Raw genomic sequence first — 12,052 nt, 5'->3', positions numbered from 1 at the left:
AAAAATATCACTTCCTGGCAGATGTTGGTAGCCTCCCTGCTTCGTAGCATTTGCTAGCACAGTTGCTGTGAAAGTCCAGTGGGCTCGGTGTATGCATGCTCGTCGGGGCTCATTGCCCAACTGCTCACTCCCCTGCCCCCATCAGGTCCCAGTACTCTTCCATGACAGTGTCATTCAGACTGTGGACTGTGTCCAAGGGAGTGTCCCCGGAGACAGCCATTTAACATAATGGGAGTAGCCGATGCTGAAAGGTTTGTGCCTAAATGCTCTCCACAGACCCAAAGTTGCCTGATGGTTCCAGTGGCCTAATCACTTTTGGCTCAGACCCTTCAATAAGGTGTATTTGTACTACCTCTGGATGTAAAAACATGAACAGCTGTGTAAAATATGTTTTGGGGGGATTCTGACTGCTTCCTCTTAGCCCAGAGTAGAAGTTGTGGGAAGAGAAGACGGAACAAAGAAATACATGTGCTTGCTGGATAAGGTTGCTCATCGTAGTGGGGGACGTAAGGTAGGGAGGGCACATGCCATCTTCTGACCATTTTGGTTATATAGAAATCTTTCTGCTAAGCTGGGGGAGCGGGGGGCGCTTTCTGTCCCCAACTGTGGGGCTCAGATAAGAACCAGTGAAGGGGTAGGGAATTTTATAGTCACTGCAGGGGACTTTTAATTGTGGGATCTCATGGACAAAAAGGGGGCTAGTTCCACATCCACGGTACTATGGTTCTCTTCCCCCCAGGAGTACAGAGCTGGGACCTCCAGCCGACTGCGTAAATTTCTCAGCATGCTCCAAGCACTTAGAAGGCAGGTGACGGATGTGCCAATTATCTGTGTTCTGAGGTTTGGGCACCCTTTGTACTCTGGCGGCAGAGAGTTTTTCTCCATATCGACAGGGCACTACATAGGCTGGATTCGGCACAGTAGCCATCACTGTTAGCATTCCTGACACACTGCTCTTGAAAGCCTCTGTGTGCAGCCGAATGATGTGTGTATAATGGTTTGACTGTAAAATTTTGTGGTGCTTGTTTGCATTCAATCAAATTCTTTGCACTTAAACAGGAGTTAAAGAGACAAATAAGTCAAAAGATTTCAGCAAAACCTGAAGTTAAATGTATGCCTATTCTTTATAATGGCATTCAGATTAAAACCGTCAAAATGCAAAATGCTGTGTTATACCTCTCTGAGGTCAGGTTGCATTTTTTATTCTGTATTTCTGCATTATTTACAGTGATTTTGAGAGGCAGGAAAATGCATCAGAAGCATTTCTCTTTCTGACAAAAAAAAAATCAAAATTGAGAAAATTCTTGAGAATGCAGCCATTTTGGAAATGTAGATAAAAAAGAAAAATGCTGAAGATTTGGGTGGTTTACAGAGCAGCATGATTTTGTAATTGCTGCCACCTACTGTATGTGGTTGATGTTTGTTTAAATTTAGGAAGTTCATGAAGGCGAGGCTGTTGAAATAGATAATTAGAGCAAGGTAGACACCATTAGTTTATAGCATTTCTTCTCTGCTCCATAAGTGGCTCTTAATTACTCAGACAGCCGCTAGCTTTCATTCATTACCTTCAAGTGGATTTAAAGTTTCTCTCATTTTAAAGTTCCTTTGCCAAAGAACCTTCACAGGAATGCTGTAAAATGCACGTTCTAAAGCTTCCGTGCTCAGGGACTCTCTGAGTATACATAAAACAGTGTGCTTTAAGGAGGTCGTTTTGTTTTGTTTTAATTTGTAGGAACAACATTCTGGGGTTGGATTATAAATTAATTTCCATGAAAGAGATGAAAATAGAGCTAGTGGAGCTGATGCGAGTTGCAGCAGGACTTAAAAGACATTCCTTCATTAGTCCTAAAACAAAGCTTCAGATCAGCCTGCTAGTTAAATGTAACAAGCAATATAGAATCCGAGTCAACAGAGGCCCTTCTCTTTATTAAGACCCAGCTGTCAAAGGGTCATTAGGTCTTTCCTGTGGAAAACAACTTGCCCATTAATGTTTGGGGTGGTCCCTCAACAGGATTTCTGAGTAAGTGCCTGACATTTACTTTTTGAAAGAATCTAAAGCTGATGGGAAACTCGGATGTTGAGACTCATCAGAAGTAATATCTTCACTTGGTTTTGTTAAGCATGTCACCATGTATGTTTGGAATACTGCCGCTAGTTGCATGAATTGACTTACAGTGCCACCGTAAAAGATTCGGAAGCACAAACTTCATGGAGATCGAATCACTGTAAGTGAGAAGAGACTACACACATAAACTTTGTGCTCTTCTCTGATGCGATGTTTTTACCTTGATGCTACCTGTGTTATTTTGAGGGGCCCCTGTTCCAGTGTCTGAAAACACCACAGCAAGGTTGACTTTGCTTTTTCTGCCCTAGGCTATCTGCTTTCTAGAAGAGAAGGCCAAGCAGGATCTCCTGAAAAGCCCCTCTCTGATCTGGGCCGTCTCTCCTACCTGGCCTATTGGAAGAGTGTCATCTTAGAATATCTCTACCACCACCATGAGAGGCACATCAGCATCAAGGCGATCAGCAGAGCTACAGGCATGTGCCCACATGACATCGCCACCACTCTGCAGCACCTCCACATGATCGACAAGAGGGATGGCAGGTGAGTACTGGTGCCCTGGGCAACCCGGCTGCCTCTCAAGCATCTTACACCAGAAAGGATCCCTGGAGTCAGGCAGATTTATTCCAGTTAAAGATAAGAAGTTTCCCAATGGCATTATTAAAAACTTTTCTCCTAAAAGAAAACAGGAAATGACACTTTTTTTGCTGGTCAAATTTCAGTTTGCTGTACTTCTTCATTGATGAGCTTTCTGATTTTTCCTAACCCAGGTAATATTAGTGCTAGCATATGTCATTATGTGAAGGTGAAATGAAACTTCAGCTTTTGATTGCACTTTGTTCTGCCTCATCACATTACAGATTTGTTATCATTAGAAGGGAAAAGTTGATATTGGGCCACATGGAAAAGCTGAAAACCTGTTCCCGCTCCAATGAACTTGATCCAGAGAGTCTGAGGTGGACGCCAATTCTAATTTCTAATGCTGCAGTTTCTGAAGAAGAGCGAGAAGCTGAAAAAGAGGTAATGAACAGCTTCCTCGGCCTAACTTGTGTGACTTCAATCTTGTAGTATTCTTAAGCTAAGAAAGTCATTTAACATCATTGTCAAAAGCTTGGTTATGTCGAGAGAGTTTGTGAAATGATATGGCACTAATTTATCTAACTGAGGTTGCATGGTAAGACATGATAATTTTATTGAATTGAGTATGAAAAATGAAACATTTATTATTGATCACAAAGCAGCATTTTTCACTACTGACAGCATGTAATCAGATCAAATTTGGTGCTGAGCTCCAAGGCTGCAGTGTCAATCGATTCTTTGTGTTTATGAACTTGCTTAAAATGCTCCATGCCACTGAGCATGTAATGTAGTGATAAAGGACTCAAATCAATTCGCTGCATCATTAATACTGCTAAATATCCCATGAAACGCAATCTTCTTTGATTTGTTATCCTAACTGATGTCAAGGAGTCCTAAGATGATGCTGCCGGAATATTGCTTGGCTGGCTGTTCTGATCAGAAGTGACTTAGAGATCCTCTGCCTTTGCTCCCTAGAGGCTCTGGCTGCATAACTGCCCTCTCACTGGCCTGCCGTTTTTACCTCTCCCCCCGCGCCCCCCCACCCCCTTTAGGCTGAGCGGCTAATGGAACAAGCGAGCTGCTGGGAAAAGGAGGAGCAAGAAATCCTGTCATCTAGAGCTAACAGTAGGCAATCACCTGCAAAAGTACAATCGAAGAATAAATATTTGCATTCCCCGGAGAGCCGGCCAGTGGCTGGGGAGCGAGGGCAACTGGTCGAGCTGTCTAAGGAGAGCAGTGAAGAAGAGGAGGAAGAGGAAGAGGAGGAGGAGGAGGAAGAGGAGGAGGAAGAAGAGGAAGAGGAGGAAGAGGAGGAGGAAGAAGAGGAAGAGGAAGAAAACATTCAAAGCTCTCCTCCAAGACTGACCAAACCACAGTCGGTTGCCATAAAGAGAAAGGTATGTCTGTTTAGAGTTTCGGTCTTTGAGTCAGTTTCAATCAAATCTTATTTGTCATTACAAACATTCTATTAGTATTTGTTTCACTCCTTATTCTTTAGATATAGTTTATTTGTATCCAATTTCGCAGATCATGTATCATCATCGTTTATCTTATGGTCATGATTGTGTTTACTTCTCGAGGTTTGTTAGTGCCTGCAACAGGAAACCAGGGACAGGCTGGCTTTCTAGTCTGGTAGTTACTGCCACCTGCTGGTTTGTGGTACCTGAGTAAGTCAGGCTCTGGGAACAGAAAAGGGCCCTGGAGAGCATGTAAACCACCCTTTGAGGAATTTTGATGAAAATAAGGCTAGAGAAGCTAGGAGACTTGTCCAATAACACAACTCATTGGAAATGGAGCCAGAACCAGATGAGTGTTCAGACTGTAAGCCCAGGGCTCCTAATTCTATTTCTTTTTCTTGTTCTCAACATAGAATTGTTAGAAGGTATTTGAGGCCCTTCATTTGGATGCTGATATTTTGTATTTGCAGCCAAGTACACTGAAATTTCTTATGTCTTAGTAGCCTGGTGGTTTCTCTACATGCACCCTGTGCAGAAGGTAAAGAATTGATAATGTCTTTAGGTAATTGCTCAACCCAGATCTTCTATCTTTGTCTTCAGTCTCTGTCTGTGACATAGGGAGGGGCCAGATAGTGTTAGTGTAGCCAAGACTAATAGAGATAACACAGAGTAAGTTAAGACTCTACCCAAGGCCATCCTCTGTGATGTCTGTCAAAGATCCTGCTGTCCTGACTCCCAGCTTGGTGCACTTTCTTCAAAGCCTGGACCCTCTTAATGGAAGGGCAGCTGTGGGGCGGTGCTAGAAAGGAGCATCCCATAAAGTGGACTTCAGGCTTATGAATAATGTTTCGACTTCTCACAAGGCAAATGTATTCGTGTTTTACGTATATAACAAAAAGAAATTTGTTTTAAAAACATGAAAAATCAGGATCATCCAAGGCATGATATGGAATACCACCATATAAATGGACCTAGCCCAAAGAAAACCAGCTCTTTATATTGGCTGTACTCATGTTTGGGAAAATTCTTGTGTATTAGGGAGGGCAGGCCAATTGAGAGATTAATATCCATAAATATTAAATTATAGGATATGATTTTTCAGGCTTATATGTGCACTTTAGTGAACATTCAGAGAGTTAAAAAAATGTGAGACACAATAATTCTTGGGTACAGTTTACCTGGAGTTTGAGTTTTCCCCATGCATTTCATGCATTTCAAACCCTTCTTTGCAATGTATTTTCAGTAACTTTGGGGGCCCATTATTGACAGATTTATATTTTAGCGGCAAATCTTCCTGTTATTCTTCTTTTTGAATTTTGTATCATTAAATACTTTTCACTTGTGAAAACATGTTTCATAATTGAAATTATGGGGAGTCATTTGTGTCAAACTTCAGTGCAGTTAGAAAAAAAATTTACATTTTATATAAATAAGATCGACCTCGCATATCTTTTATTTTATGTGCCTTCTAATCGAAATATTTTGTAAAATTTGCTGACATCTCTGCAGCCACCAATAAATGACTCTGTTAACATTTGAACAGTAGAGTAATCTTTTCTCCAGTGCTCTTTCCTCTTCTCTTTTCATCATTCCTGAAGTCTTATGAAATGGGAACAAGGAGGCTAGTCTTATATGCCATCGTATTTCCTAGAGTGCTTTGCATGTAGTAGGTGCTCCTTGAACAGTTATCAAGTATTAAATGGGTTACCCAGTAGCTAGTTAATTATTGCAATATTTATAGAAACATCGGAGTCCGTGATGACTTAATAGCTATAATATACAGGACATCAAAGCTAACAAGTACCACTGGAAAATACATGCTAGAAAAAGCAAACCTTAGCTTTTAAAATCTACAGTTAAGCTGCTAGGATGTTCCCTCTCAAAGCATCTGCTTGAGTAAACAACTGTTTGATTTGGAAAATATTTACCTGTGTAGTTGGAGCCCAAGAGGGATGTTAAACATCAAATGGAAGGTTAAGTACAAAGACAATACTGAAATCTTTGATTCTGTATTCTCAGACACATGTTTTCATACACATGTTCAGTACATGTTTGCTGCATATCAACTCAAACGTTTAATTTCTCATGAGCTCTTAAGTATTATGTTTGGAATTAATTTCAGAGGCCTTTTGTACTAAAGAAGAAGAGGGGTCGTAAACGCAGGAGGATCAACAGCAGTGTAACCACTGAGACCATTTCTGAGACTACAGAAGTACTGAACGAGCCCTTTGACAATTCAGATGAAGAGAGGCCAATGCCACAGCTGGAGCCTACCTGTGAGATTGAAGTGGAGGAAGATGGTGGGAAGCCAGTCCTGAGAAAAGCATTCCAACATCAGCCTGGGAAGAAAAGACAAGCAGAGGAAGAGGAAGGAAAAGACAATCATTGCTTTAAGAATGCTGACCCTTGTAGAAGTAAGTGGAGGAATTATAAAAATCTTACCCTTCTGAATCTCTGTACATTACTGCCAAAAAGCAGGCACCTGGAGTCATGCCCAAAGGCATCTCTGAGGATGTACGGACCCACCAGAAATAAGTGCTCATCTGTCCTTTCTCATTCATAAAAGGTTCTATCCCTTCTTCCTGGAATTGGATTTTATGTTAAACAACTTCTAAGGCCAGAACATTCCTCTAGGTGGGTTCATCTTACTTTCCACAAATTGGCTTATCCTCACAAACTTTGAAGTCTGTCAATAAGAAACACACTGCATTTCTTGATTCTAATATGTACTTTTTCCCACATTTAATATTTCTGAAATCAGGATATATATTATTATCAATGTGAGCATTGAATGCAATATTTTTTTCCTTGAAAAACAAATATTATTAGTAAATTAATGGTACATCTTATAGTCAGTAGTGTCTTAAGATATATGATTATCGGGAATCATCTAAACTTACACCATCACTATTAGCTTTGTTAATACAGATTAATGTAGAAATCAGGAAATTGTCCTTTCTTTTAAGGTGATATTTTATAGTTGCTGCTGGCAGGGACACCCCACACTATCTTTTAAAAAAATAGGGAAACACCAGTGAATGGTCTTCGATGCCCTGTTTAAAAGCAGCCAGCCCTTGCCTGCTGGTCTGGAAGCTTGTACTCCTGGCTGAATCATGAGGATGTGTGGGGCAGGCTCTCTACTGCTGAAATGACTCTATTCATAAACTTACTTCATTCCCATCTAGAGAACAGGCCATCTCATCTCTCTGGGCACCAGAGGTTATCACTCTCAGTTTGTGAAAAGCCACAATTTTAAGAACATGAGCAAACATCTTCTTGACTTTCTTAATTAACAGGAATACTATTGCTGCATACGATGTTTTGCTGAGGGAATGGTATCTTACCCTGGGTATAGAGAAACCAAGCTTTGTTCTTTAGTTTTTTTAAACAAACATATGAACAAACAACAACAGCAAACTTCAGCAAAAGATCTTTTTTTATGGAAATTGAGCCTTATTTCCACTTCTTAGCTGTCTTCTCAGGAGCCTGTAAATGAGTCATCACTGCCTTCATTCTCCACTTTGTGCCATTTGCCTTTAAAAATTCTAAGCGATATTAAACCTGATTCCTTTCAGAACCTTCTTTTTTTAAAAAAAATAATTATGAGAAAACTCATCTTTTGATTTAGAGAGGTCTTCCTACAAAAGATGGTAGGTCCAGTAGCATGTGGAAATTAAGAATGTGGAATCCAAGGGCATTGGCATGGCTATTACCTGCCCGTGGGACTAGAAATGAAACCATTTGTGAACTTCTCGAGATGTCTGTTAACTGGGTATTGTACTTTGCACTTCGGAAGGAATTCGTCTACATCGCATATGTGTTCTTTTCAGCTAGCCAGTTTGCATGCAATACTTGCAGGTAAGTTTATGTATAATCTTTTCATTACATATATGAGCTAAAAGCTCACACTGCTTTGTACTGATTGGATTAGAGATCACTCCACTCTGGCACAGGGATCTCTGTTCCACATTGATTATTAGATCTCATTTTTGTTTTCCAAAATAAGTTCTCCAAATTTTGTTCTCCTAATAAGGCTGTTTCTCTTGGTAAAGCTTCTCCTTTAAATTGACCCTTCCAGAAGATCAGTATGATCTTTAATTTTCTAAAGATCTTAAGAAAATTTGGATGTTTTTTATTTATATTTATTTATATATTCATTTGTTTGCTTTATATATTGTACTCCTGGCTGAATCATGAGGATGTGTGTGTGGGGCAGGCTCTCTACTCTACTGCTGAAATGACTATTCAGAAACTTACTTTATTCCTATCTCAGGAACATAGTGCCATATGTTTGCTTATATTTATATAAATATATTTACATATTTATTTATATTCATATGTGTATACATATACAGTAAAAATAGTATTAGATGAACTAAAATTAACTTGACAGTTATGGTTTGTTTCTTATTTACTGTAATATTCAAACCATACATTTGAGCAGCAAATCGATCCAAAATACAGTCTGGACAGAATTAGTGAAAAAAGGAATACCCGTGTTTTAATGTTCAATAATTTCATGCTAAATACATTATATTTTGTGTCATGATGGTCCCGTAGTGGATCACAGATGCATTTGTGTTTTGGCTATTTAGTTATTTATTCATTTGTTTCAGAGGTACACAGTTTATTTTTATGCCAGAGAGAACATTCAAATCAGAGTAAATAATGTCATCTAAGATCATTTCAATCCAGTAATTGTCCATGAACCGAAGTTCACTTTCTCAGGATAGATACATGAGTTGGGCCTCTATTCACTTCTCTAGTACAGAGGCGATTAGATATGAGCTAGTATTAACCTTTTCCCCTGTATTTTCTAATTTGTAAATGTTCAAATGTTTTTTGTTTGTTTGTTTTTTACATTGTAGTATTCTGGGCTTTTGCATCAGAGAATGTCTTGTTTTTTAAACTCAAATAATTTGCCCCTATACATGTGCTTTCTATAAAAAGCACAACTTTCTGTTGAGACTGTCTGTGTGCGTGTGTATGTGTGTGTGTAGCATATATTATTTCCCCAGGCCTAGGTTATTTACTCAGTTTATACCACAATATTATTCTGCATTAGTCTTGATTATGTCTTTACCATCAACTCTTAAAATGCTAAATTGAAAGCAGCGCTTGCTAATTAATTTAGAGGAATGAATTCAAGTTATTCATGGTTATGCTTTCTAAGACTTTGTTTTTCTTCCTCCCCTTTCTCTCTGTCTCCTCGCTAAGACAATATGGATCATAATGCAAATAACTTGAAAGAAGGCAGTAGAGACAATCCTGAACCTCTAAAGTGCAAGCAAGTGTGGCCTAAAGGCTCAAAGCGCGGTCTTTCTAAGTGGAGGCCAAACAAAGAAAGGAAGACTGGATTTAAACTGAACTTGTACACCCCGCCAGAAACACCCATGGAACCTGACGACCAGGTAACAGTGGAAGAGCAGAAGGAGACTCTGGAAGACAAAAGCAGCCCCACTCCCACCAGGAGTGAGGAGGAGACCAAGGAAGCTGTGGAACCCCTGCTGCCTCGGGATGAAAACAGAAAGGAGGAAACATGTTCACCTAGAAGTCCAAATAAATCACCGGGTGAAAAACTGGAAGACGATCCAGTCAAACATGAGGAGGAAGAGGAGGAGGAGGAGGAGGAAGAGGAGGAGGAAGAGGAGGAGGAAGAGGAAGGAGATGTAGAGAAGGCCCCCGGTGGTGCTAAAAGTCAGGAAAAGGCGGAACCAGAAGTCTGCACGGAGAGAGAAGACGCTGCGCGTTTGGAGGAGCATGAGGAGGAGGAGGAAGAGGATGAGGAGCCATCTCACAACGAGGGTCACGATGCCGACGATGAAGACGACAGTCACATGGAATCTGTGGGAGCGGAGAAGGAGGAATGCCCCAGAGAAGCCTTCAAAGAAGTACTGGAAAACCAGGAGGCTTTTTTAGACCTTAGTGTCCAGCATAGTCATTCGAAACCAGAGGTCTTAATGGACTGTGGCATTGACCTTGCAGCTTCCTGTAACAGTGAACCCAAGGAGCTTGCTGGAGACCCTGAAGCAGCACCTGAATCTGATGAGGAGCCCCCTGAAGAACAGGCGCAGAAACAGGACAAAAAGAACAGTGAAGAAGTAGATTCTGAGTTCAAAGAGGGACATACAGCAACCATGGAAATCGACTCTGAGACCGTCCAGGCAGTTCAGTCTTTGACCCAGGAGAACAGTGAACAGGACGACACCTTCCAGGACTGTGCCGAGACTCAAGAGGCCTGTAGAAGCCTACAGAACTACACCCATGCAGACCAAAGTCCACAGATTGCTGCCACTCTGGACGATTGCCAGCAGTCGGACCACAGTAGCCCAGTTTCATCCGTCCATTCCCATCCTGGCCAGTCAGTACGTTCCGTCAGCAGTCCAAGTGTCCCTGCCTTGGAAAACAGCTATGCCCAAATCAGCCCAGATCAAAGTGCCATCTCAGTGCCATCATTGCAGAACATGGAAACCAGTCCAATGATGGATGTCCCATCAGTTTCAGATCATTCACAACAAGTCGTAGACAGCGGATTTAGTGACCTGGGCAGTATCGAGAGCACAACTGAGAACTACGAAAACCCAAGTAGCTATGATTCCACTATGGGTGGCAGCATTTGTGGGAATGGCTCTTCACAGAACAGCTGCTCCTATAGCAACCTCACCTCTAGCAATCTGACACAGAGCAGCTGTGCTGTCACCCAGCAGATGTCCAACATCAGCGGGAGCTGCAGCATGCTGCAGCAAACCAGTATCAGTTCCCCCCCAACCTGTAGCGTCAAGTCTCCACAAGGCTGTGTGGTGGAGCGGCCTCCGAGCAGCAGCCAGCAGCTGGCTCAGTGTAGCATGGCTGCTAACTTCACCCCGCCGATGCAGCTGGCTGAGATCCCCGAGACCGGCAACGCCAACATTGGCTTATATGAACGAATGGGTCAAAGTGATTTTGGGGCTGGGCACTACCCACAGCCGTCAGCCACCTTCAGCCTTGCCAAACTACAGCAGTTAACTAATACACTTATTGATCATTCATTGCCTTACAGCCATTCTGCTGCTGTAACTTCCTATGCAAACAGTGCCTCTTTGTCCACACCATTAAGTAACACAGGGCTTGTTCAGCTTTCTCAGTCTCCACACTCCGTCCCTGGGGGACCCCAAGCACAAGCTACCATGACCCCACCCCCCAACCTGACTCCTCCTCCAATGAATCTGCCACCGCCTCTTTTGCAACGGAACATGGCTGCATCAAATATTGGCATCTCCCACAGCCAAAGACTGCAAACCCAGATTGCCAGCAAGGGCCACGTCTCCATGAGAACCAAATCGGCATCTCTGTCACCAGCTGCTGCCACCCATCAGTCGCAAATCTATGGGCGCTCTCAGACTGTAGCCATGCAGGGTCCTGCACGGACTTTAACCATGCAAAGAGGCATGAACATGAGTGTGAACCTGATGCCAGCCCCAGCCTACAATGTCAACTCTGTGAACATGAACATGAACACTCTCAATGCCATGAATGGGTATAGCATGTCCCAGCCGATGATGAACAGCGGCTACCACAGCAATCACGGCTACATGAATCAAACGCCCCAATACCCTATGCAGATGCAGATGGGCATGATGGGGACCCAGCCATATGCCCAGCAGCCAATGCAGACCCCACCCCACGGTAACATGATGTACACAGCCCCCGGACATCACGGCTACATGAACACGGGCATGTCCAAACAATCTCTCAATGGGTCCTACATGAGAAGGTAGGCAACATGGGCAGTCACAAAAACCCCTGGGCATCACTATTGGATCGACCTGCACAAATACCTTCGAAGAGTACGATTTCAAAACCAGCAATTGGTGTGAATGCAAAAACATTTGTTGGCACCATTTATTTAAAAAAAAAAAAAAAAAAAAAAAAAAAAAAAGGGTTGGGAGAAAAAACCCTTAAAAAATTTTTTTTT

At 42.0% G+C, this 12,052-nt stretch overlaps 1 protein-coding gene across 6 annotated transcripts in view; it reads left to right on the top strand.

Annotated features, from left to right (window-relative positions):
- Positions 1–12,016, top strand: part of KAT6B (lysine acetyltransferase 6B) — a 165,777-nt gene extending 153,761 nt beyond the window's left edge. For all 6 annotated transcript variants that reach the window (XM_025049354.1, XM_015592264.2, XM_025049353.1 and 3 more), the window contains exons 14-18: positions 2,374–2,605; positions 2,923–3,082; positions 3,694–4,038; positions 6,221–6,512; positions 9,316–12,016. In XM_025049354.1, coding sequence (XP_024905122.1) covers positions 2,374–2,605; positions 2,923–3,082; positions 3,694–4,038; positions 6,221–6,512; positions 9,316–11,855 — 3,569 coding nt within the window. In that variant the 3' untranslated portion in view covers positions 11,856–12,016. The remainder of the gene's footprint in view (positions 1–2,373; positions 2,606–2,922; positions 3,083–3,693; positions 4,039–6,220; positions 6,513–9,315) is intronic.
- The last annotated feature ends 36 nt before the right edge of the window (positions 12,017–12,052 follow it).

Source organism: Pteropus alecto, unplaced genomic scaffold (genome assembly GCF_000325575.1).
Source record: "Pteropus alecto unplaced genomic scaffold, ASM32557v1 scaffold155, whole genome shotgun sequence".
NCBI lineage: Eukaryota > Metazoa > Chordata > Mammalia > Chiroptera > Pteropodidae > Pteropus > Pteropus alecto.
Note: the sequence above shows the minus strand (reverse complement) of the source record. Positions and strands in the feature narration are given on the sequence as shown.